Genomic DNA, 26,018 nt, shown 5'->3' on the forward strand with positions numbered 1-26,018 from the left:
GACAGGCACAGAGATTGTGGGATGGGCCCTTGGAGGCCTTGTTCTCCCTGGCCCTGGTCGTCAACGGGCTATCATACACCTCCAGAACCAGCCAGGTCCAAGTGGCTGTGATCCAGAGCATGTCTGGACAGGAGGAGGGAATCCAAGTCTAGGGACCCTGTGTTCACATGTGTCTCTGAGAGCCTGAGGCCCAGGCTGGCCTCTGTTTGGAAAACGCTTGTGCGCGCCAGTGAAGCGATCTGAAAGACGCTGCGGCCTCCTTGGCATTCTAACCAGTAACCAGGACCTGGAGCCCAGCCGTCCCATTCCCCCTTTTAGGGGCCCGGGGTGGCCTGGAGCCAGCAGTGTCGCTGAAGGGCTGAGAGCAAAGCCATGGCCTTGAACTACCCCCGCAGCTCCCGTGCCCCAGTCCTAATAGCAGGAAGTTGTTTCCAGCGGGAAAGGAGCGAGCCTGGAGGTGGGCACCAGCTCTGGGCAACATGCCTCCGCGAATCCCATGCCTTCCCAGGCACCTTGCACGGCCCCTTTGCATGCTCAGTTCTGTGCATTACTTCCCATACCCATTCGAGAGGTTGTGTGCTCTCCCTGCCGAACCCCGCTGGGCACCGCGCCCCTTGCTCCGTTGGACTGGCTGGGTCGCCCATGCGCGCGCCCTTCCTGCGGGAAGCCACTGCCACTATCGGGCCCACAACGCTGTCTCAGTACGCTATCTAGAGCTCCGTGACCCTGGCGGCTGTCCTCAGCGCGTACTGGGCTGCAGGCGGGCAGAGGGGGATCGCTGTTGACCGAGGGTCCCAATCGGCCCCGAGCGTGCACGCGCGTCCCGGTACTGCCCGCAATCATGGCAGCCAGAGCCTTGGAGCGCAGCCGCGGAGCGCGCCCGGGCAGCCGCCTCCGTGCCAAGGCGGCGCGGGCGGCGCGGGCAGCGCGGGCAGGGGACGCGCTCCTGCTCAGCCCTCCCCGCTGCGTTGGCCCGGGGGCTCTACCGGTGGGTCTCCGCGGTGCGGTGCCCAGTGGGGTGGGCGCGCGAAGGCATCGGGCGGGGCCGCGGGGCGGGCGCGCGCAAGCGGGGAGCGCCCGGGGCGGCGTGCCCGCGGGGGCGCGCACGCGGAGCTGCGGGGCCAGGCGCGGGGCCGGGGCGGCGAATCCGCAGCTCCCGCCGCCCTCCCAGCCGGAGCGCGCCCGTCTGGGTGGGGGCCGTCCGGGAGGGGCGGCGCCCGGACGCACCGGCCCGCAGCGGGCACAGCGGCCTCGTTGGTATTCCGGGCGCGTTCGCAGCCCTGACCTCCCCGCGGAGCAGGGGTGCCCGGGTGCTCGGGCACGGCCGCCGCCGCCCCCGGGCGGTCTCCCCAGGACGCAGGGCGCGCGGGCGCCTCGCTTCCCTCGTCCCCTCCTCCCCGGTCCCCCGTGCCCCCTCCCCCGCCCCGATCCGGCGGCGAAGGGGTGGGCAGGGAAACGCGCTCTCTGGGACAGGTGCCAACTCCGAGACAAAAGACATAAAATAGGCGGCAACGGGGGAAGCGCGGCCAGCGCGCTCGGGCGGGGACCGCGGCGCCGCGGGGGCCGCATCCTCGGTGCGGGCCGGGGAAAGTTTGGGAAGTCGGTGCGGCCGCTCTGCGGCGGCGGGGGACGCGCGGCCCAGGCCGCCCTCCGAGCCGCGCTCGTCCTCTCCGCGCCGCTGCTGAATAATTCATGGCGCGCCCGCCGGCCATTAGCATGCACCGGGCGCGCGGCGCGTCTGTGCCAAGCCGCCGCTGCATTCGGAGCCCGGGCAGCGCCAGACGAGTGGCCCGCTCCGTCCCGGTGCCCTCCGGCCGCCCCCGGTGGCTCTCACCATGGCCACGCTCGCGCCCTGGGCCGCTGGGTCCCGAGCCCGCCCGACGGCCAGGCTCTGAGCGTCCGGGCCCGCTGCGCCCGCCTGGCCGCTCCGGGATGCACGTGAACTTGGAGAAAGTCACGGAGCACGCCGGCCCGGTCCTCCGCGGCAGGGCGTGGGCGCACGCGGGCCCGCACACTCTCGTTGGCGTCCCGGACAAAGGTCTCCAGTGGCGCCAGCCGTGGACGCGTGACTCGATCCTTCGGGCCACTCTTGCGTGGTGGGTCGTTGGATGTAAGACTGCTGAAGCCCGGAGCGGTGGGTCCGGGGTTTGGGGCCTCGCCGTGCGCTGGCCAGAGGCCGTCCCACGCTGCGAAGAGTTGCGGGAGCGGCTCCTCACTGCCCTCGGCTGTTTCTGCGCGCCCAGGAGCCCAACGCAAGTCACCCCGGACTCCAGCCAGCGGCCGTGGGCATGCCAGCGAAGCGCTAGCGGCGGCCAAGACGTGGTCTGGCAGGGCGGTGGACGAGTGCACCGCGGGCAGGATCAAGGTTGGAGAGGTAAGAGCCTTTTTCACTTTAGCTACTTAGCATTTAAATATTTAATGGGCAGATTTCTAAGAGGGGCCCTACTGCAGGGATCTTTCAGAGTCGGGAACACATTCCAGGTAGGTTGCTCTCGAACCCAAAGCCAGGCAGCTTGCAGAGAACGCCACACTGTCCTCCATCGGGAACTTGGGATTTGTGAAACACAGCTTCTGATCTCAGGTGTAGGGCCTTGTAGAGATTTTATCGAGCGTATAAAATATTATAGCAGGCATTTTAAACAATAGAAAAGAGAAAACATCTGTTGGGGGGGGGGGTTGGAAATGCTGTTTGGAAGCCTAAGTCCTTTCTCAACAATTTGAACTGTTTTACTAAACCCTTTTTACTTTAAAAATATTATTTGATGCTAGATGGACATTTTCAGAGAGCTTGTTTAGGGTGAACCTTCAGCATAGCAGCCGAAATCCAGAGTGCAGTGGAAGACCCTTGGGTGGGAAGTTCTCGTTTATGGGGTGGTTAAATAAAGCAAAGCAAAACCAAATAACAACAAAACCCAGTTCATTACCTCTTTAATAAATGCACCTTTTTATAGGTGGCTCACACAGCACAGCTAGCAGGCTTGAGGAGTTTGTGGGGATCAAAAAAGGGGCGAAAGAATTTGTCTTTACAATAATTATAGGGTTTTTCAGGTAACACTGAAATTAATTTCTTCAAAGTTGGATTTTCAAAAGCCTAAGTGATCTCTCCAGGCCAGAAATAGCTTGATTTTATTTGAGCACATAGGGTCTGGCTATCTGGGAAATAAAACGGTGTCTCTACATGTGTGTATGTAGCCAGGGTTAAAATGATACCCCAGCCTCGAGGATTAAGACTGCTTTCATATGTGTATGAGAACACTGCTCTTCTCCCTACTTTTTTTTAAAATGTGGTTTGGATAGCCTTATTGGGGACATTCACCTCAAATCACACAGAGTGGGGGGCACCTATATCCATTACACCTCAGACCCATGAACTGGCATTTGAGGCCCTGTTTCCGGGAATATGGACGAGGCCGGAGAAGTCCAGGCCTGCTCTTTGCTTACCATCCAGAGTTGCCTGCTCCAGTTAGCTAGGATAAGAACTCCAGAGTAAGGAGGCTTTCTTTTGACAGAGTCAGAACAGCAACCAGAGGCTAACTTTGACCATCTTTTTCATGTGTTTGGTTGGTTTTGGTTATATAGTTAGATATGTATGAATGTATGTATATTTCCAATTATGTGTATATAACTATATAAATATATAAATATATTTAACCAAATATATGTAGATTGTTAGTCTGCTTTGCACTGCTCATGGCCCCTGCTTAGAGACATTATTTATTACTTAATCAGAGGCATTTAGCAAATGCAAGCCCCGGGTGAGACATTTGGGAGCCATCTCAGATGGAGAAGTGCATCGTGGAAGATATGTGCCCACCCAGAGCTGGGTCGTCGTCTTTAATAGAAGCTCACACTCCATGGTAGCCTTGCCAGGAAAATGCTGCCAGGGTTTCCCCTTGTCCACAGAAGAGCCACGCACGGCACAGGGCCGGGAGGGTGGAGATTGTGCCGTGGTTAGTCGAAGTTCTTCATCATGCTTAAGACTAAGGCAGAACCCTCCGAACAAGTGAGCATCTCTACTTCTCCCCAGGCCATTGTGTGGAACCCAAAGCAATTAGGAAAGGCCAGAGTGTCCGAGGATGCTGTTCCAGGGCCTTGAACCAAGGCCACGATTTTGCCAAACATCAGGGTTCTATGTACTGCCAGAGCAGACCCTAGTACCCGGGAAATCACAGGATTAAGTGTGTTTGTTTCCAGGGAGGCCATTCAGGACATCTTCCCATGCTCACTCAAATAGCTTGTTTTGGCAACATTTATATTTTATATTTTATATTTTTGTATACACATACACAAAAGAGGACGCTCTGAAGAGGAAAACAGATATTTGTCTATTTTCCTCCCTGTTGGATTTAGTGTAAGGGACAGGTAAGTGGGGCCCTGGTGAACTGGACTGCTGTGCTGGGCTGCCTGAGGGCATGGACCTCCGTCTTTCTGCTGTTAAATTAGGGCCAAGCCCAGGGTGGCCACACCAGAGCCTCATCATGCCTCACACTATCCTGGGCAAGTGGTCTCCAGGGTCCTGGCAGAGGCTGGCTGGGCTAAGCACGGGCATGTGTGGCAGTGAGGCCCACCAGTATCTTCATCCATGGCATCGGGCTTCAGACTCTGTAGCAGTGTGGCCTGCACCTCTGGCTGGCGACCTATATCAACCTGTCTGTTTCTGTCTAGTCTCCAGCAGGGCACATAGCCTCCAATAGCTCAGCAAAGACAAGGTCCAACAGGGAGGCAGGAAGAGAAGGGTGAGGAGGACTTTGCCCATTCAGATGGGCAGGCACCCTGCTGGGTGAGTGCCCCCCCCCCCGCCCCCGTCTGTCCAGGGGAACTTATTATGGGTCTTGAAAGAGGAACATTGCATAGGGAAGGGACAGGCCTTCCAGGCCAGGAAAGAAACATCTTAAAATGGCCATACCTAATTTGTATTGCTGTGGTTCGATTTTCAGGGGTATATTTGCATGTGTCGAGAGCGAGTGAAGGAATAACTCTGGTTCAGTGCTCAGGAGGCCTGAGTGTCCAAGCTCACACCAGGCAGTAAAGTTGGAGCATTCCAGGTTCTAATTTGTCCTTGTCTCTGGCTCACCATGTGACCCAGGCACATCCTGTTGCCTCCCCAAAACCTGTACCCTGAGTATTCCAAAGAGGAATAAATAATGCCAGTCTCAGAGGACACAGACAACATTATTTTCGTTAAGGCGCAATTTCGGTTGCATTGCCTGGGAACCTCCAGTGGCTGTGGTATATATATAATACTCTGTGCATTGTATTATATATTATATTATATTATGTTCTAGGTAACGGACCCTACTTCTAGTTTATCCAGAAGGTAGACCAAGAAGTTGATTCCCTAGCTCCTTAACTTTGGCTGGCAGGAATTCACAAAACCAGAACTTTCCACATCCCAGGAGTTTGGTGTGAATGTAAATATTATATGCATTAGGTACAGGAGTTGAGACAGAGGTTCCCTTGGGGACTCAGAGTGTGCTACCCCTTCCCAGGGTAGGATGGGATCTTCCTGGAAAATGACTGCAGGGGACTGGTTCAGATATGAACTTTGTACCCCGATAGTGGTCCAGAAGGGCCGTGGGAGCTACCATTCATCCTTGCGGTAGATGCAGTTAGGAATCTGATAAGAGAGTTTTGTCACCCTGATGAGCGAAGTGCTCTGGCCCATTTAACAAATAGCTTGCTTTGGAGACATTTTCTCCCAGGATGTCGGCAGAAAGATACAGTTTCTCAAGGTGCCTTGTCAGAATCTGAAGGAAAGTAGCCACACTTTCAGATGTTACTGAGCTGATGAGCAAGAAAAAGCAACAATTGTCTTGAAACAAAGACAAAGAATCTTTTTAGGTGGGGTATTTATTTTGAGGACTGACCAGTATTCCTTTGGCTGGGTTAGTTGTTTGAGAATTGTTGGGCCCTGGCCTCACAGTCGGGGCCAGAGGTTTACAGGAGGGAAAAAATGAAAGTCCCCTGAGCTGCAGTTCTTGGGAAATTTCAACCGGCAAGTCTGTCTTTGAGCGCAGTTAAACTTTCACTGATTGATTTTCTCCTCCTGTGATTTCTTTTCAAAGGCCACTGGGGTGTGTCTGCAGTCCTTGGAAAGGTGGCCAGGTTGTGGACTGTGAGCCACGTGAGGCTTTCCCTTGGGCCAAGCATACTCAGCCTAGCTGGGTTTCAGGATGCAAGTGAACAGAGTGGACTGAATGAGATGATCACTTTCCAGAGGGGTTCATCACCATGTGGGCCCATATTTGTGGTTTTTCAATGTCTCCTCCTCCACCTCCTTCTCTTCCTCCTCCTCCTCCTCCTCCTCACATCCTGTTCTCAGATGAACTTGGGAGTGGCCTGTAGGTTGTGGGAGTCTGACTGGAGTGGAGAAGCCTACACTGGCCCTCCTTTATACTCCCGACTATGGAAAGTATTTTGGAACTCGTGATAAACTAACCCAGTATGTGGAACCATGAAGACTGTCTTCTGAATTAATTGAATGTACTGGATTTAGCCCCTAGGCCTTGATACCAAAGAAAATCTGCCCAGCCTACCCTCCACAGACTGATCCAGCCCCCTGCTGTGCCTGGTGGTGGGCCACCTTAAAAGCCAGGCAGGGCATCAGCTGAGACTCAGAGTGGCATTGCTGTGGCCAGGGTTTGTATAGAGATGGCTGGAGAGGGCCAACATCGTGCAATTCTGGGGATCTTCAAGGGGGAGATCCTTAGTCAGAGGACACCTGCTACTTCAGGTGACCCTTAGTCAAAACACTCGCATCACACCAGTGGAGGAAGACAGACAAGAAACAGGTCCTGATCAGGGAACTTATCACTCAAAATAATGTCCGTCACTGATACTATTTGTCTTCGGAGTAAGATTTTATTTTTAAAATTGCTTTTGCCCCTTTTATTTATTTTGAATGTGGGAAGTTCTTATTGCTCCACTTTCTATATTAGCCCGCACCTCCAAAAGGCCGAGCAGAGAGACTTAGGGATGCCCAGACATCCTCTAAGACTGTGAGTGTAGGTGTGAAAAAGCTGAAATCATGGGAAAGAATGAAATCTGTGCTCTGGGCAGGAAAACAAAACAACAGCAGCAGCAACAACAACAGCAACAACAACAACAACAACCAAACCCCAAAATATGAGTTATATTCACTTGCTAGAGGAAGCGGGCATAAAATATAGTACAGTCTTGCCATCAGATTTTGGCATTTCCTAGTTGGAGCCTGGAATCCGGAATCTCTCTTTCCCTATGATGCAGATGTGTGCACAGGTATCTGGGATTCAGTGTTCAGACAGTGGTGGAGAGGAGTTGCAAGCCGCGGTGGCCATCAGGCTTGGGTAAGGTTAAAGGTTAGGACTTGTCATGTGAGGCAGGCAGAGTAAAAAGGCCAATGATACTTTTTTTTTTGAGGCTGCGTATGCTTTCTCTTTAGATGACAGAGAAATGCTATCCCCAGTGCTTCAGCTTTCTGATACTGGGCTGGGTTTTTCTGTGAACCGCTCGCTCTTCCTACTGGGATTTCTGGCCAGCAGGGTACTCAGTAGAAATAGCTTCAATTTAGAATCTCCTTCTGTATATTAAAAAAAAAAGATATTTACGTCCAAGTGAGTCTTTTATAATTACATTTTAAGTGACTATAAATCATAACAGGGCCGCAGCCTCCTCCCCAATCCCTTTGGGCAGTAAGAAAAGCTGTGGCCAATCTGTCCTTGGGCTGTATAGCACCTGGACCTGACAAGGCTGGTTCTAAGCTGAATGGACCCAAGAGCCTATCATAGTCCACGTGTGTCAACTGCTAAGCCTTTCCACTTAGAGAAAAGCCTGTTGGTGGGGATTCTAGCCAGGCTATGGCATGCTGCTGCATCCGATGAGGACCCACTACCCTCTGTGGTACTTCAAGTGTCCCAAAACTTCGGTGGCCTGTCGTAGCTGTCCCGAGGCTGTGGTCTCCTGGATGGTGAGCTGAGCATAGCAGTAGTCACTTCTGACTGTGGTAACACTGGGTGTATATGTGTGTGTGTGTGTGTGTGTGATGCCTTCTCTTATGGCCCTGTGATCCAGGTTCTTCCTCTTCTTCCTTGTCTCAGTAGGACCCCCAACTAACCACTGGTAGGTTTTCAGTAGCTTCTCTGTATTGTAGACTGGCAGAACAGGTCCCATTTCACAAAGCATAGGGACCCTTCTCCTCCCAGGGCCAGGCTCTTGGCAGCCATGCCAAGCCATTGCTGGCATGGATTCCCAGCGTTCTTGGTCGAGCGCATGGCATCGGAATGCTACCTGCTTTGTCTCTGGCGTCAGCTGGCAAGCAGTCACGTGGCTGTATGCGTGAGGCCAGAGCTAGAGACCAGAGACTCCTCCCGGCTGTCCCCCCCCCTCCTTGCTCACTCTGCCCACCCTCTTCTCGGCCTTCAGCGTGACTGTCTGAGCAGGCAGAAAGCAGTATGAAACAAGCAGGCTACCCAGGGCAGATGGTGGTTTGCCTGCCCATCCTTTACCGGAATCGTTATGTACAGAGAGGCCCTTAGTGTGCCCCACATGATGATGAGGAGTTAGACTCTTGCATAGTGGTCCCTCCACACCATCCTCTGTGGCAAAGCTGGCCCGGTGGTTCCCAGGTGTCTGAGGAGAGATGGCACGTCCCACTCATGAGCTGTTTCCCATACTCCAGACTCACGGAGTACTCTCTGCTATCATATAAAGGGTACAGAGTGACACGAAGCCGAGAGGCCAGCCAAGCCAACGCAGCACAGGCGGGCAACCCGTAGGAGATAAGTTTCAGCAAAAAGGAGGTCCTTCGCTCCTCTGGCTGTTTCAGAGGGCTGGAGCATAGGAATGTGTCCCCAAGGCAGTGACAAGGAATGGCTTTGGTAACATGGAAGTATCTGGGAGGACAGAGGTGATGTAGCTCAGTTCTACCCTGACACCCATTCTCCGTGTCCTTGGCTGCTCACTCACCCTGAGATGCTCTTGGCTCTCCCAGGCATTGGTACTAAGTACAGTGCTCAGCACCAGGCAGATTGCTTTCTGCATCCCCGTCAGCTACGACAAGTAGGAAATGTATCCCTTTTCGTTACATAGACAAGAGAACAGAGGCTGAGAGCAGTCTTTTGGACTCTAGCTAAAGTCAAACCTATAACCCAGACTCCTGGCAGAGATGGCTCTAGCCTCCATGACCGGGATGGGTCACCCTGAGCTGGTGGAGTGGGAGCTGCTCTGGTTCTCCCACAGGAGAACAGTGGAAGGCCGGCCACCTCCTGCTACTCTGTAGATCCCAGTTTAGGAACAATGTGGCCTCTATCTGGAGCAGTTTAGGCTACCCGGACTCCAGGCCCCTCAGAAGGGCTTGGCTAGCCAGGCAGTCGCAACATGGCGCCAGGGCCACCCTGCCCTTCTACAGAGCTGGCTGTTACCCGGGCTGAGGCTGGGCTGGTGCTCCAGGCATCCTCAGGCTAGCTGCTGAGTGGTCAGGCACCGTGGCATCCTCCCTCCTCTCCCCACCGTCCAGCCCCCGCCTTTTTTTTTTGGTGGTGGGTTTGGGGGCTCGGCCCACCCGCCTCTGCCACGTCTGCCATCCTCCAGGCACCCACGAGCATCTTTCGAAAATTCCCGGTGGGCGGGGCAGAGCTGTAGCGGCCGCCTCTGCCCCCCCCCCCCCTTCCCTGGGAGCCAGTGCCAGATGAGAGAGAGCAGGAGACAAAAGTAGTATTTTCTTCGTCCTCCTGGGCTGGCAGCAGGGTTTTCCCCCAGCGCCACTTGCTCCTGGCAGCCCTAACCCTGGGTGCCAGAGCGGCCAAGGCCCAGGCCAGGACCTACGGACTGATGGACGCCAGAACCCAGGAGGCCCATGAGCCTATCCGACAGAGGCTGGCACCTGGGCATGGCCTGCTGGCTGGCAGGAGCCCCCTTACCTAGCCAGGGCAAGGGAGACATCATTTTCACTTGCTGGCTTTTGAGAAAGTGACCCTGTCCTCCTGTTCCTGGTAAGTGACCTTCTCGCCTTCTCCTGCTTGGGGATGAGCCGAGGGCCCTGCCATCTTGTGCTCCTCCGTGTGCCTGCTACGTCTCCTTCCCTCTAATTGGCTTAACCCAAACCCCAAATTCTATTTCAGAGACACCCCCACCCCACCCCCACCCCCAATCCTGACTGAAGCAGGCACTGCCAAAAAAACTGCAGGAAAGGAGCAGAAGCCAAGCCATTTATTTTTAAGATCCAAAGCTAGGGCTTTCGAAATGATAATGAAAACACACGGTTCGGTATTTCACCATGGCTGCGTGTTCTGTTAGGAGCTGAATGAGGGCTGGAGCAGGCATCCGTCGGCAAACCACCCTTCCATGCCTTGCGTTGTTTTTTTGTTGTTGAAGGGGGTCTTGTTATTACTCTGCTTTTTTTTTTTTTTTAATTTTTTGGCAGTACTGGGAGTAGCAGAGAGGGAAAACCCAGAACCATCCTAGGGTCCTCCAGCAAAGGACGCAGGCAGGGCCAGCCACACACAGGAGGGGGGACCTTCATGTTCAGAAACAGAGGCTCTTTTATTCTGTCCCGAATCCCTAATGCCACCGTTCCCACAGTTTAGGGATTTGGTTCTTTCTGCCTTTCGTTTCATTTCGTTTTCATTTTAATTTTTAAATTTATTTTTTAATTTTATTTTAAAAAGAAGAAAGCTTTTTCTTGGCTTAACAGTGCCGTGTGGGTAATATCTGGGGTTATTTTACACTCTGCTTTTAAAGCACTTGTTTTTAAGGTTTTTCTTTTATTTATTTATTTATTTATTTTGAGGAGAGGGTCTACTTCACAGTAATGTGCCCAGCCAGTAACTACCTGGCCAGGATGGGCAAGAGGTCCCTATGGACACCAGCTACCAGGCATACCTTTGGAGAGCACCAAGTGGTCCCCAGGCCTGTTTAGCCCCTGTTCCACAGTGGCTCCTCACCTGCAGAGTTGTGCCTGGGCACACAGAGCCTAAACTGTGGCTAATGGAAGCAGAAGCCCCCGAAGATCTTTGTGTAACCCTATGCTGCCCATGAGCTGAGTTAGTGGCTGACTGAGTTTAGTCCCAGGCCCCATCCTTTATTTAAAAAAAAAAAAAAAAAAAAGGTGACATTTGCAGAGCCCAGCTGCCCGCTCACCTCCACCCCTCTGGCAGGCTGACAAAAAGCATCCTCGACCACAGCCTGGTTCCCTAGGTTGGAGGGTAGCTGGGGTCTTGATTTATGGGAACTGGGAAATCCAACACAGAAAGTTCCACTGTGCGAGAAGAGGAAAATTCCCAAGTACAGAGATCTTTGTTTCCTTAGTCCACATGGGCTCTATGTGTCCGGGGGCTTGGCTGCAGCAGCCGCCCGCCCGGAGCAGACTCCAGCAAATATGAAAACGGAGCCCAGCCCAGCTGCTTTTGTTCTTACGCTAGGCAGCAGTAGATACCGTAGGGTTTGGGGCTGTGGAGACAGGCATATATAGCTGAGATAATTAAAACATTTTCACGATTATGACAGCGACATTCTGCTGTCGCAAGCTGGGGGGATTCATTCCACCCAAATATTTAGCAAGCATCGGAATAAAACACTAGTGGCAAAATAAGAGTAATGGGGGGGGGGAACCACAGCATGATGTATTTCAAAGGCAAAAGCTTGGCGAAGAGAGAATTAGGCAAGAAAAGGAAGGAGGTTAGCAACTTGGAGGAATCTGCATTTTAATCACTGTCCACTCTTCACCTGTTGTTGTTTTGTTTTGTTTTGTTTTGTTTGTTTGTTTTTAATAATTAATGTAGGTGAATAAATCTCCAATTCTAAGTTCTGGGTGGACGTGTGGTGAAATTTCCCAAGTGTTAAAAATCACCTTCTTTTTCAGACAAGATAAGGAAAAGCAGCAAAAAAGGAATTCATATAAATATCTTCATGGTGACATTAGTACCTCCTACCCTGTATAAATCTACTCACTGCTTTTAGGATGTGTCCGTCACACGTTCCTTCTTAGTCTGAGAAGGTTGGAAATGTTCACTTGCCCCCTTAAGTTTTGAATTCCACTAGCATCAGACACCCCCTCCCCACCCACCCCCAAAATGTAACATGTCATACTGGTTTTATTTTTAAATGGGCAAAATCTCAACACTTTCCATGGCACCCAATGTTTTTTGACAGTATTAAAAAAAAAATAGAAAGAAAGAAAGTACCACGCAAGGCACTTTCCACATCATTGCCTCTATATAAATTCCACTATAGACAGAAATTATACATTCTTGAGGCACAGATGGGCTGGTCTGTCATTACCACTGCCTGGTACTTGTTGGAACACACGGCATATTTTAATTGTGGAGTCAACAATTTCGAAGAACTGAGGTCAAAACAAACACGATGCATTTGCGTCGAGGAGCAAACTTACCCCACGATCTTCTGGAAGGGCTGGCTGAGGACCGTCACTTTTTAAAATTTTGTTTAAGTTTTAGTCTCCGCATACACATGTGGATGTGCGTAGGCATTTGCATATGATGACACGCACTCGAGGGTCAGACAGGAGTCTGTTCTCTCCTCCCACCACGTGGCTCCCAAGAATTGAATTCAGGTTGCTAGGCTTGACATGGCAAGCTCTGTCACCTGCAGGGCCATCTCACCCATCCTGGTATCCATCTTTCAAGACTCCAAATGTCCTTCCGAGTTGTAATTAATTACCAATTTCTAACCTTGTTTTTCTGTGTGAGCACCCTAACACTACCCTTAAATCCCAACCCGGGGGACATGGAATTATTAATATCTTATTCACTAGAAGGAGGTTGGGCCTCTCGCTCTTCTGGGTCTACATGCACATAATTATTTTGAGACCTGCCTTTGTGGGGGAAAAAAATCAAATAATAAATATTTCAAATGGTTGAAAAGTACATTTAAGTCCACACTTGAAAAAAAAAGTAGTGGGTCAACAACACAGAGTAGGTATAAGTTTTTTTTAATATATATATATATGTATATATATATATATATATATATATATATATATATAAGCGAGATAAGGAAGTGCAGAATTTATTGGGCCGTATCAACACACTGGAGGCCAGAGCTTTTACAGCCCCAATAATTTGCAGACGATGATAACTGCTTATTTTGGGAATTGTGTGCGTGTGATGATGTAATCAGCTCTAAGCTGCACTTTCCCCCCCTTACGCACGTGTTCAGCACTGACCTCTGTACCTCTGGAGTCAAACGCTGTGTTCTCTGCCTGTAGAGAGCATTGGAGGCTCCTGCTTTGGGAGAGAGGCAGGGAGAGGTGTCTCGCCACACACATCCCACTCCCATATCCCCCCCCCCCAACCCTCCTGCAACCAATTGTTACTAGAAGTCCTTTTCTGTGGTTTGTTTATTTGAAGGTTCATACCTGTTGGTGGAGATGTTAAAGAGGAGTGGAACTAAAAACTTGATGAAGTCTGACACAGCTGGCTGGGAGTGGTGAGTCTGGGTTTTTAACTTCTTGATACTGTGGGTCTGTCAGTCTGTCAGCCACAGCCTCAGAGACAGGGGAATGTGTGGCACTGTAATTGGAGGCAAAATGAGAGGATATCTACGGTGTCGCGTCAAGTGTGGACATGGCTTCAGAACCGTTTGGGCCAGGGGTGCAGGGGCTTTGCACTTTTGGAAGAGCACGTGCTGGGGGGATGGGGGCCGGCTTTGTATTCTGACTGTTGGGTCGGTTCCCTTTCTGAGCCTCAGTTTCCTTGTCTGTAGAATGGGAACAGAAAGCAGAGGCCTAACCCCAAACTAGAAAGCTTAGTTAATAGAGTGTACCAAGCACTGCTTCCTTGCTGTACTTCGGAGCCACGGAACATTCCCAAAGCAGGGAGCTCCCTTCTCTTCTCCCTCTGGAGAGGTGGGGAATCAGAGAGATTTGGGCAGCTAAGCAGCTAGGTCAAGAGTCAGGTCCCATTGGGCCTTTCTCCAGGTCCCTATGGGCTAGCTAAGGTTTTCACTAGTATGTGCCCCATACATATACAGGTGGAACATGGATGTACCAGGAGGTCTGTGCAGAGGTACGTGCACAAGTGCATGTGTGAGTGACCTATACAGACATTTCTGTGTTTCTCACTGGCTAGCATTCCGGCTTGGCCCAGGTGCCAGTAGTAGACAGGCATCTTTTACCAAGGCGGGCAGTGTCTTTTAGATATTATTCTTTCTCTTCTTCAAGTGGACTGTGAAGCCCTTTGTACACACCCTTGCAATGACTACAGTGGACAGCCCATCAGGATCCCTGGGGCCACAGATGAGCCTCCTCCCCTAGACTGGAGGAAGCTGAGGCAAATGAGGGTGGGATACAGTTGGTCCCAGAGCAGAGGTAGTCTTAGGTCCTCACCAGACCCAGGAAAGGCCCAGGCAAGGCCTGGTCTGTCTTCACCCTACATGGATGGATAGTTCCAGGCGCCGGCCATTTGCAGACCTGGAAGAATGAAAGTGAGCCTCGGGGCCCAGCAGAGGAAATGGCGGCCTAGAGCGGGAATCCGGGAAGGCGGGCCGAGGGCAGGGAGCTGCCCGGAAGTCCTGCTTCTGCTGCTGATCCAGCTGCTAGGGGCCTTCTTATAAGGAGCCACCAAAAGGGTTGGGCCTTTCCGGACAGGTCTGTGTGTGCCTATGTTGCATGCATGCTGGACCCAGGGCAGGGCTTGCCTGTCAGAAACACTATACGACTCACTATACAACTGAAGGGTCAGATGAGGTGAGACAGAAGCGTCATGACCCACCTCCTGACAGGACTTGGAGCTTTTTAAAGAAAGGGATGCAACATCAGCCTCAAACCATGGAGGAAGCTCATGTGAGTTTTTTGTTTGTTTGTTTGTTTTTACTGAGAAACTCATGAGTCGTCGGCTTTCTTAACCTTTTTGTGTACCAGTAGGAAGACCTTGGAAAACTGAGTTTTTAAGTGAGGTACTTGTCCACATTAGTCTCAATTTCCCCCTCTCTAGAAGGGAGGACATCAGACACATAAATTAAGTGTCTGTGATGTCATGGGGGCATTTGGCTAGATGTGGGGTTGCTAAATGGTAGCAGTTGTGGGTGGACCATGGAAAAGAGTCATTAGTGTTGAGCCCTGGGACTCTCTAGGCTTCTGAGCTTGGGTAAGGGATGCAGGCTTAGAGCAGGGGTGCTCAAGAGGTGGCCTGGCCACACCAGTATGCGCTGGAACCTCTGGCCCAGTTTCCTGGGTGCCCAGCCCTGCCCAGGATTCCTGGGGTGGGTGTGCCTATGCTTCTGGCTCAGGCGTGGTTGGAGGGATCCTGGGATCTTGCCTGCTCTCGCCCTGCCAAAGCTCATGGGACAAACCTCACCTGGGCCTGGGCTTTCAAAGTCCCAGTTAGTCACCTATTCCATATGCCAGGTGCTAGAACATGGGACCTTCTGATAGACCCTTTCAGAGTCTAACATGGCTGCTGTCAGATGTCCCAGTGGCAGGAAGACACACTCCAATCATCCCGGGCCTTTTCTGTGAACGTCGACTAAGTTGCCCAATGCCAGTCCATTGGGACACTTGGCACCTGAGGGCTAGGGTGGGGGGGTCTTAGGCCTGACTCCAGCATACTCTAGCACCTGGGAAAGCTCTGCCCCTGAGACAGGGTCACTCTTGAGCAGATGACCCCCTGGACCATCCAGCTGAGAGGACAATGCCAGGTACCGGAAAGTGAGCACTCCTAAGGACAAGCATGTGACTAGGACCTCAGCTAGGTGTCATGATAGCAAAGGAATGGCCACTGAGGTCAGTGTCCAGCTGACAAGAGAGGAGATAAGAGCAGGTGATCAGGCCCAGGTGGAGAGCTCCAAGGCTGAAAGCTTTGGCCCAGGCGTAAGCTCGGACAGAATTGGCTCTTCCCAGAGAGCCCCCGTGCAAGTTAGACACCACAGACAGGTCTTATTCTGTGTGATGGGGAAAACTGATTTTGCAGAGTACCTACTAAGTGCTAGGCCCAGGCTGGGACTTGTCATGCATTTTAAAAAACAACCTCCACATTCATTTTAATGTCTCCAATTCTGTCTTGTCTCGATGTCTGACCGGAGCCCATGCTGAATGCGTTAGACTGCAGAATAAATAGAGCATAGTTCTTGCCCTCGAGAGAGAACCCCCTGTCTAGTGAGCACTGGACGCTAACTTTTCTATACAAGCAGGTCAAGGTACAGAGAGGCCGGAGAGCTTTCCCACAGCCACAGTCTGGAGTTGGACTCCCGTTTATTTCCTGCCTGTCAGAGGCTGACCTTGGCCGGTTTCTCCTCAGACACCCAACACCAGTAAGGATCTTTCCTTTGGCCCGGTTCTGCTGCAATAAAAAGGAGTTGTCCTGAGGGTCTAGGCCATGGAGGTTTGGGGTTGCTGGAGACCTCTCTGACAGAGCTACCATCACCTCTCTGCTGGAGTCTGCAGCTCTGAGTTTTCTGGGGTTCTAGGATACTTCCCTGGCTCAGGGTTTCTATACCTGTGTGGTCTGATGTGCTGTGGACCACACTCAGGGTAGCAGCCAGAGATGAGGAGGGAGCCTAGTGTCCCCATTGTTCCCCATGGTCCTGAGGCAGGGAGCTACTTGGAACTGGGAGCCTGGATGCTGTGTCTCAGGTCACGATGGGCTCATAAAAGGCTAGTTCTTCGTGGTAAGTGTGTCAAAGCACAGAGCAAGGGGGACTTCTAAGAGTCCCACCCAACTGCATCAGTTGGTGTGGCCCACGCTGGGGGCTTGTGTCCCCCAAGCCCACAGAGTCTCTTGCATATCACAATGGTATGGAGCTCCTTTGATTCTTTAGGCCTCCACCACTCAGGTTGTAGGCCCCGTAGCACACCAAGCCAAGTGTGCCTGTGGGAGGAGAGCCATCGGCACCATTGAGGGAACAGAAGAGGACCATGTGGTGCTCCAGGTCTCCCCCCCCCCAACTCCCCCCACTTTACAAGTACCAGCAGGCGGGAGGCACACAGAGCATCCACATGGCTGGCATGACTAATGCAGATATCTTCAGGAAGGCCAGGCTCCTGTGGGCCTACTCCCTTTGGAGGAGGCTTGGGTCATGGGTTGGGAGCACCTGAGGAATCCAGGAGACTTCCTGGAGGTGGTGGACCAACAGCCCTGGGCTCTTCCCTAAAGCTGACCGCCACAGCTATGGCTGCAGGGCCCCGCGCCCAGCCTTACTCCTGCCACGTCCCAGGGCTCCCTGCCAGGCGCCACCCCCACCCCCCACCCCCCACCAGCCCTGAACAGGCCACATCTGCTGCAGCAGCCACGCCAGAGCTCCACCTCCTATCCTGTCCCCATGGAAACCAAAGGCGGGGGGGGGGGGGGGGAGTTAGCCACTGACTGGTTTCCATTAGAGCAGCCTGCTTTTCTGGAGCCCTGCCCCTGAGCTTCTAGGTCTCCCCAGAGACTTCCTCCTGCATTTGCTGAGCACCACTCAGTCTGTGCCAGGGAACCCAAGGGTCCCAGCCCTGCCCACACTAGCCAGCTTAGTGTGGGCAGGACTGTATCAGGTGGGGTTCAGGGCCCAGCCAATCACTAGTGATGCTTTGGGCCAGTTACGGTGTTGGGACCGACCGAAAACCACCACCACACAGATTTTGTGTCCTAAAGAGGCTATGTGCCCAAGTCAGTCCTGCCTGGATTCCAGAACTCCCACCCAATCGTAGAACCTATGGGACCTTAGACCCCTTTTTCAAGTCTCTGGGCCTCGGTTTACCCATCTTCAACATGAGGGGGTTAGCAGGTTTCCTATGTCCCTTGTAGTAGTACTTAAGTAGGGAGGGAGGGAGAGGAAGAAAGGAGAAAGAAAAATGGAGCCACAGCAGTGTGAGCTCCTCTGGGCTCCCAGGCTGCGGTTTTGTTTGCTTTCAGAGAAGGGGGTTTTGAAGGAATCTTGGTTGTGGAATGTGTCTGAGACGGTGGTTGGAGAGGCCGCACACAAGCCAGTCGGAGCCCTTAGCATCTGTTTGGCACCCAGTGACCTAGCTATGAATGCAGCGACAGGAAGCTTCAGGCCTGCCAGAGGGCTCTGCAAACGACCAAAGAGGTTTCCAGAGGTCAGAAACCTAGGCCTAGGATGAGATCCTGCTTTAAAAAAAAAAAACAAAAAACTCTCGCATGTTCATCCCTAGGGAGGCCTGGGAAAGAGATACACACATGGTGGCTTTGCAAAGGTCACCTGAGGGCTATATGTGTCTGTGGTAGCTTCAACCTGGCCTTTACGCGGGTGGCATGGTAGCGCATGACCCTCCTCCTTCATGGAATCAGGAAGAGAATATGGATGTATGCGTTGGCACTGGCACTGGCTCTGGCACTGGCTCTGGGGGCAGGGAGCACTTTTTGAGCAGCCTCCAAATGGGAAGCCGCTTGCATTGCCTTCAGTGCCTCACTGTTTGCATCTGCAAAATGGGGACAGCGACCCAGACTCGGTGTGAAAGCTAGAGGAGAAGAGGGGCCAGACAGAGCTGGATACACAGCAGCAGGTAGGATCTAAGTGGGACCAGCATGGGGACCTCATGAACCAAACAGGCCACGCATCCCAGTTGCTGCTGCATCCCGGTTGCTGCTGCCCAGGTACTGAGGCACCTGTCTTCACATTTTCTCTGATTCGATCCTGATTCAAGTGCCATGGCGGTCTCCTACCCCTAGGTCTCTCAGGCTCACTGCCCATCCCTGTCAGGGAAAGTAGGCCATGAAGATTCTGTCTCTGTGACTCCAGGGCTGGGTGTGGTAGCATTTTTTAGCTTTCCATCCCAGCTGGGGAGGAAACTTGGATGAGGATGGATCCTCTTCTGATAGCTACTGTGCAACATGCAAACACACCACCTCGTAGCTGTAGGCCGAGGGAGCTGGGTAGAGCAGAGTGCTGGGCCTGGTCCGGCCTGATTTAGACATCTAGGAGACTGGGAAAGCATAGGAAATGAAGGAAATCTCCCCAGGGAAGGGAGAGACGAGATAGAGGAGCTTAAGTACCCAGATGATTATAAAGCATAGCCTGATGATTTACCGCCAGGCCGACTGGCTCCTCTGACTGCCCCTACCACCTGTCCTCTGCCCCCCCCATATGCCCTAGAGGCCAGCCGTGGGGAAAGCAGAGAAGCAGTGGGCATGGCCCCATGCCCAGCCTTTATGTTGTCTCCTAGAGTTGGGCTCCAAGTAGGCTCTGGGCAGGAGTCACCGTGAAGGGGACCAGGCTTTACTGTGCTGGGGCTCAGGCATCTGACCCTACCCAGCTCTGTTGTCTAGACCAAAGAAAAGGGGCTATGAGATCAGGCACTTACAGAATATCCCTTAGCCTGTACCCTGTTCGCAGCTGCAGGGACCTTAGTGGACAGAGCCAAAAAGCCTGACCTTCTCACCTAAAAGAGGGTTCTCATCCATTCTTAGTTGAAGACCGATGTCCGTTGTGAGACATTTATTGTTGTTTGTTTTGAAACAGGGTCTCACAGTGTAGCCTCAGCTAGCCTGGAACTTGCTGTGAAGACCAGGTAGGCCTTGAACTCACAGAGACCCACCTGCTTCTGCTCCTGGAGTCCTGGGATTAAAGGTGTATGCTACCACACCCTGTTAGTGGAACCCCCGACAAGCCTATGTCTCCACACTCTTTTATTTTATTAGGATTCCTTGTCACCACCTAGAAGCCCCCCCCCCCCAGCCTTCTGCTCAGCTCCTACACTGTGGGCTTACGACCCTGATGGCCCTTCTACCAGTGTCTACACTGAGAGCTCCTGGCACAGGACGGCTATAACCACATATGGCTCCTCACAGGCTAGCTCAGGTGTATTTTAGGGGAACACTCTGAGAGCGAAGGCACTGGAGGGAAGGTCCCCTATGCCTCTGTGTATAGACCTCTCCCAGGGACTTGCTCTAGTATCATGAGCATAGAACCACAGGCCTGAGAGTTCCTGAGAGGACAGTCCCATTGCAGCAACCTTGTCTGCCATCTTTGTGTTTGCCATTCACCTTCTGGGGTCTGTGATCGACATATTTAATATGTCTTTGTCCAGTGAAGTTGGCTGTACTGTCGCTTGATCATAGCTATATAACAGGTGTGCCCCTGAACTCATTGTTGACCAGTAGGGAAGAGCTGTACACCCAGGGACCCATTCCTTATCAACCTTGGCCCCCACCTTCCCTGTCTGCCTCACTTTAACTCTCATGTTGGTGGGTCCCTGGAAGGTTCCAGATTCCAGGTTTGAGGCAGTGTCTTGTAAGTATTCCTTGGCTTCAACCTGGGACCCTGCTTCTGAAGTCTCCTTAGAGACCAGGAGGACTCACGCACAACGCTGCAGGTGTCTGTTGTCAAGTGAGAAAGGAGGAGCGAACCACTCACTCCCCCAGGCCTGATGCTTCAGCTCCGTGGCCAAACGTAGGCAGTGCCCAACACAGCCCAGCAGGCTTCTGGCACATGGGAACCACTATGATGTGGGGACAGACGGACACATGCACACATGTGCACACGCAGAGCTGGGTTGTATGCCGGGCCAGACAGAGGGCTATTGGCCTCTGCTTGCTCTTTTCCTCTGGGCCTCAGACTTCTGACTCATAAATGTTGTTCCTTTTGCACTGAAAGGAAAATATTGAAGTGATACAATTAACCATCTGCCCAGAGATAAACTGACCCCGCCTAAATTAACCACTACATGTTTGTCCTCAAAACAGAGGCATTGCCAAAACGTGCGTGAAGTAGCACCATCCACCAGCAGGCACCCAGGCTCTTAACAGAAGGAGAGACAATTTGCGGGCACCATAGGGGCTCTATACGAGGACAGGATCCCCCTTGTCCAGATATTTGATGACCACCACAGTGGTGTCAGTTTAGGGCAGGACTCACATGTGCTGGGATGTTCTAAGTCCTTTATCTGAAAACAACACCTAAAATGGAGCCATGACTGACTGTTATGTTGCAGACACTGGCATCTTTTGTGAACCTTACCTAAGTATCCCAGGTGGGTATGCAAATGGCTTTGTATCTGGTGGTGGCTTGATCTGTAGAATCCACTGGACACTAGTGGGAGTGGGTGGTTGCCTGTGGGGCACTCCACCGAAAGATGCTGGCGGGGGTGGGGGGGGCTGGGAAGCACATATCCGGTTGCTTTATAATTTGCCTATATAGTCCATGGGTGTAGCAGGTTTAAATGACCTTCTTAATATACAAAAGTATATTGTATGTACTGGCTCAGAGTAGACAGGTTCCTGAAGGCCATGCAGCCTGGAAGATTCTGTTCAGCTCCTTGGTTTTGGATGGAGCCAAAGCTCTCTCCCAGGGACAGTCATTCTGCCAACCTAGATGGATGTCATGACCCCACTGAATCCTGTGTACACGCCTAATTGTAGTTGTGAATGCAGGTAGGAATGAGGCTGAGGTAGGACTGGGCTAGACCCCCAGGATCTTCTGCCTGGTGCTTGGTCTGACAGACTCAGCACTAACTTTGATGGGCCATGAACCATTTAACAAATGTGGCCCTGCCACACAGAACATAAACATTAAGGGACAGAGGGACAGCTTTGGGAGGGTCATCAGCCTGAGAGAGAGTAGTGTACCTCTGTGATTTATTCAGAGGTCCTTATTGGCAGATAGTGTAGCATTTGTCAACTCTCGGACCCCAGTGGGGAACACCCCTGTCCTTGGCTTTGCAGTTCCATTACTGCCACAGGCAGAGTAGGTGAAAAGACACAGGAGCAATTGAATGACAAGAGGAAGTCTGTGAGCACATGTCTGAAGTTGGAGGGAACTGGGCAAATCTAGGGTCCCCCTTGAGCAGCCATAAGAACTTTCCCACTGTGCCCATCCAGGCGCATTTCCGTGTTACTCAGGGTGGAACCAGGTCCCTCAGAGCCACCCTTGTGCTGTAGGCAGGAGCTCTGTACTGTCATCGTGGGAACTACATGCCTTCATGGGTCCAGAGTAGGCCCGAGGTATTTTGTGTAGCCTCAGCCATTGCTCCTATAAGATGGTGCTCAGCCCACCCCACCCCCACCCCCTGCCCCTATCAAGGTCTGGTCAACATTTCTATTTCCCATGGCTGATTTTTTTTCATTCTGTATCACTTGTCCCTGTTCTTGAAGCCTGGAATTTCTAAGTTTGGACAGTGACCTTGCTTAGAGACATGAAAGTATGCTATTTAATAAAAAAGATGGGTGGGGGTCCTTCTGCCGGCTCTGTAGGCACCCCAGCACCTTTTTTGTGAAAGCGCCTCTCTTGGAGCCAAGCAGGTACAGGCTTTACTGGGTTTCAATGCTGCTGAGGGTTCTCTCCTAGGGAGGCTAGGTTAGCCAGGCTGCAGTAGCTGTGAGCAGCAGTCAGCTGTTCCAAGATCATTAAACTGGGGACTCTGTGCACTGTGGGCCCAGAAGTAGAAAGGAGAGATGGAAGAGGTCTAGCTGTCAGGTAAGGAAAGGCGTGGCCACGGGGACAGTCTCTTAAGAAATATGATCAGAAACTTGGACTTAGAGCCCCAGGCTCGTCCCTCCTGTCCCCTATCTTCTCTGGGAAGCTTTATAGCTCTGTGTGGATGAAGAACAGCATCCAGGTCCCAGTTTTGCCTGCAGATACTATAGTTTCTGGAGATGGAGAGAGGCAAGCTGTGCCTGGTGGGTCTCAGGGCCCAGCACATCTAAAGAGGGAGCCCTCAGCAAGTCCCTCTGGTCTCAAGGTCTCGAGTTTGAAGGAAAAAAAAATCACTCAGTCATCCCATTGGAGTCTATGCACGTTGGTGCTACTAGAGGTGGTAGGTTAAGGCATTGTGTCTGCCTCTGTCCAGTGGGTGGGACTGTGCTGGCTTCTCTCATGCTATGGCTAAGAAGGGCCCTGTATGGAGGAGCCCAGACCTGTGGGGCTCTGCAGCTTCAAGATAGTTTCGAGGAGAATGCACAAGAGGCCCCGGCAACTGGGATGACCTAACCACTTGGAGGCCTGGCCCCTGCCATGCATCACTTAGATAAGGTAGGGCATCTACCCTTCCCTTGGCAGGATGCCTCCCAGGCTCAGTTCCAGTCTGGCACATTCAAGGGGTGCAGTTCCAACATTGACAACTGAACCTCAGAGCCCCAAACTTTCCATAGTTCCCCAATCTAAGCTCGTGACTCAAAGACCTCATGGCCCAGTGTCTCCAGGCCATAGGTGATGAACTAGTCTCCTGGCCTTGAGCTACTATGAGTTCCAGGTGGCTCCTAAGCTCTGCCTGGGGCCTTTTGAGGGGCTCTCCAGTTGGGATTCACAGGAAACAATAGAAATGCAAGAAAAGGGCTCATAGATGCACCCCAGCACCTAACTAGTGTTGCTTCTTCTCTAGGCACCGGCTTCTTCTTGACAACTTCCCCGGGTGACTCAGAACTCAATGGTCACGTCCAGCTCAGGTCAGTGCAACATTTTGGTTGTTTATAGAACTCAGGGCCACCTACCCCAACCCTCCTGGATACTGCTATGGGTCCATGCAGCCATGCAGGCCTGGAGGTCTGCATATGCTGGGTCTTGGCTAGGTAGTCTCAACTCCTGCCTGTCTCTTTAGGGGACTCTAGGATGTCCAAGCATATCCAGATGCGCCCAGAAGGCTAAACTGGGCCCTGTCTCTGCCCTAGCCATCAAGAAGGAGATGGGAGAAGATTGAGATGGCCCCGGGACATTTGTATCAGGTGCAGTGTCACTCAGGGAATCAGAGGCAAAGGTTCTGTTTCTGCCACCGTGGAAACCTTGCAGTTATGACAGGGGACCTGCGTACCTGGAATTTCTTGTGTTCAGAGGTGGTGGCCAGCCTGGGCGCTGTGCTCACACTTGTCCCTGTCCCTTGGAGGCAGACCCCAAGTATAGCTTTGGACCCATCTAGATGAATCCAGGGATTCGATGTGGCCATGGTCGAAGGCAGCCTCACCTGCCAGATTGCAGTCAGGGCCCCATGCTGTCTCCTACGAGTCAGAGCAACCTGCATTCAGTCCTGGGACCCCTCTGCTTCCTGTGCATTTGTGTGTATGGGCTGCCGCACACACTCCCCTTGTCTTTGTGTCTGCACCTGGGGTCAGGGCTGTCAGTGCCTGAGAGTAGGGCAAACGTAGACAGCTAGGGAGGAGGCTCTAGGACTTGGTAGATGGGACAGCGCAGGAGAAGAGAGTACAGGCAGAGATGGAAGAGAGGCTGGGCAGAGCATCTGGATACAACCCAAGAGTGTAGTTGTTCCAGGTACCCCTAGAAACCTAGTAGCTCTGGTTCACAGATGCTGGCCTTTTCTTGGGTACCTAACCCTAAACCACACCTGCATGTGGTACCTCCATCCTCAGCCAGAGGCAGCCAGCCTCCCGTTGATACAATCCCTTCAGTGTCCCATGGATGCAGATGGACCTCTAGAGTCCAGGGGTGCACCTTTTTTACAAGGGCTCAGGCTGGGAATGTTCTCCTGGGTCTCTGAGTCCTGGGTGCTAATGTGTGTTGGAGGCTGAGCTCCAGGAGCAAGGGTGGGAGTCCCTGAGGGGTTCTGGGTCAAGACATATGAGGAAGAGTCTAGAAAAGGGTGGCAAAGTAGCCAGTCTGGGTCCATGGCCCAGCCCCTACTTAGCACCATGCACACAAGGTGAAGCTGCATGTATGCAGTAGGTGCTTACTCAGTGCTAGTGTTAGTTTCAGGAACGCCCCCTTCCCCATAAATAAGATCCTTCTTTCCAGGGACTTCTGGGTAGAGAGAGTCAGTCCCATCTTACCTGTAGCCTGGAGATACTGGGCCACGAGGTCTTTGAGACACCAGCTTAGACTGGGGAGCCTTGGGGCTCTAAGATTCAGTTGGCAAGGTTGGAATTGCACCCCTTGAATGTGCCAGACTGGATCTGGGCCTGGGAGGTCTGAGTGTAGGCAAGCCCTTGGCCTTACATCCTACCTATACTTCTGTAGCTGGCCACAAAGCCCACCATGATCAATGTTTGCCCAGCAAGTAGCCAGCCACAGGAGCCCAGCCCTGGCAAGTGATAGCCACATGGCTTTGCTTAGTTTCTGAGGAGGGCTGTTTTCTGAAGGGACCTGCCTGTCCCATAGGTTCCCTCGTTAGAAAGAGAAATGGAAGCTTGTGGGCAGTGAGCCTGAAGCACACTGGAAGTTATATATGGGGTTTCCAGATTCCCAGGGTCTGGCACTCCCAGCCTAGAGAGCAGACTAGTGGACTCTCTGGGGTGAGAAAGGACACAGATTTATCTGATAGCCAGATACTCTTATATGTTTTTAGATAAGGTATCTAGCCTAGGCTAAAACAACCTGTATATAGTTGAGGGTGACTTTGAACTCTCAATCTTCCTGCCTACCCAATTTATACAGTGCTGGGCACTGAACACAGGGTTTAGTGCTTGCTAGGCAGGTACACCACCATCTGACCTATGTAGTTCTAGATTTTCTTAAAAATTTTTGAAAGATACTTTAGAAATTTATGTGTATCAGTGTTTTACCCTCACACATGTGTGTATGCCACGTTCGTGCCTGCTGCCCACAGAGTCTAGGAGAGGGTATTGGATCTCTTGGAACTAGAGTTAGAGATAGTTATGAACCGCCATAGGGGTGCCGAGACTGGAACTAGGGTCCTCTGAAGGAATGAAGAGTGTTTTTAACTGCTGAGCCATTGTTCCTGCCCCATGATCTTTGTTTAACCATACAGATATTCTGCATTTAGTCATTAGAGGAAGGTCCCAGTGGCTCTCCATAGTGTCAGGCTTCTCTCACAATGCAACCGAGTCTTCCATTCCTTCATCCCTAAAACATGAAAACTCCCATGCTGCTGTGTGGCTGGGAGTGGGGGTGGGAAGCAGAATCAAACCACAGCCTCTCTGTGCCCCCCCCCTCATTCCCCACTTAGCCAAGGATCACGTCCGTCCCATGTCACAGGGGCAAAGTGAAGCCTGGAGGGACTTACCAGTGCCTGGCACATTCCAGGGACAGAGTGTTCACATTTGTTGGGTCTTATGGCGAAAGCCTGTGACTTGAAAATTTGAGGTCAGCACTAGGGAGGTAGAGGCAGGCAGATCTCTGTGAGGCCAGCCTGGTCTACAGAGGGAATTCCAGGAAAGCCAGGGCTACACAGAGAAACTCTGTCT

General features: G+C 52.3%; 1 protein-coding gene across 6 annotated transcripts in view; it reads left to right on the forward strand.

Annotated features, from left to right (window-relative positions):
• The first annotated feature begins 1,157 nt into the window (after positions 1-1,157).
• The window catches only part of LOC110310082, a 34,961-nt gene continuing 10,100 nt past the window's right edge, over positions 1,158-26,018 (forward strand). For 4 of the 6 annotated variants that reach the window (XR_003835005.1, XR_003835004.1, XR_003835006.1 and 1 more), the window contains exons 1-3: positions 1,158-2,374; positions 13,344-13,422; positions 23,249-23,312. Coding sequence is in view for 2 of the 6 variants with exons in the window: in XM_021182786.2 (XP_021038445.1) it covers positions 1,693-2,374; positions 13,344-13,422; positions 23,249-23,282 (795 nt within the window). In the remaining 4 variants the exon portion in view is untranslated. Of the gene's footprint in view, positions 2,375-9,643; positions 9,969-13,343; positions 13,423-23,248; positions 23,313-23,464; positions 25,974-26,018 lie in introns of those variants that run through there. The other 2 variants (XM_029470161.1, XR_003835007.1) reach the window with 2 other exon arrangements.

The sequence above is a fragment of the Mus caroli genome, chromosome 15, assembly GCF_900094665.2.
Source record: "Mus caroli chromosome 15, CAROLI_EIJ_v1.1, whole genome shotgun sequence".
Classification (NCBI taxonomy): Eukaryota; Metazoa; Chordata; class Mammalia; order Rodentia; family Muridae; genus Mus; species Mus caroli.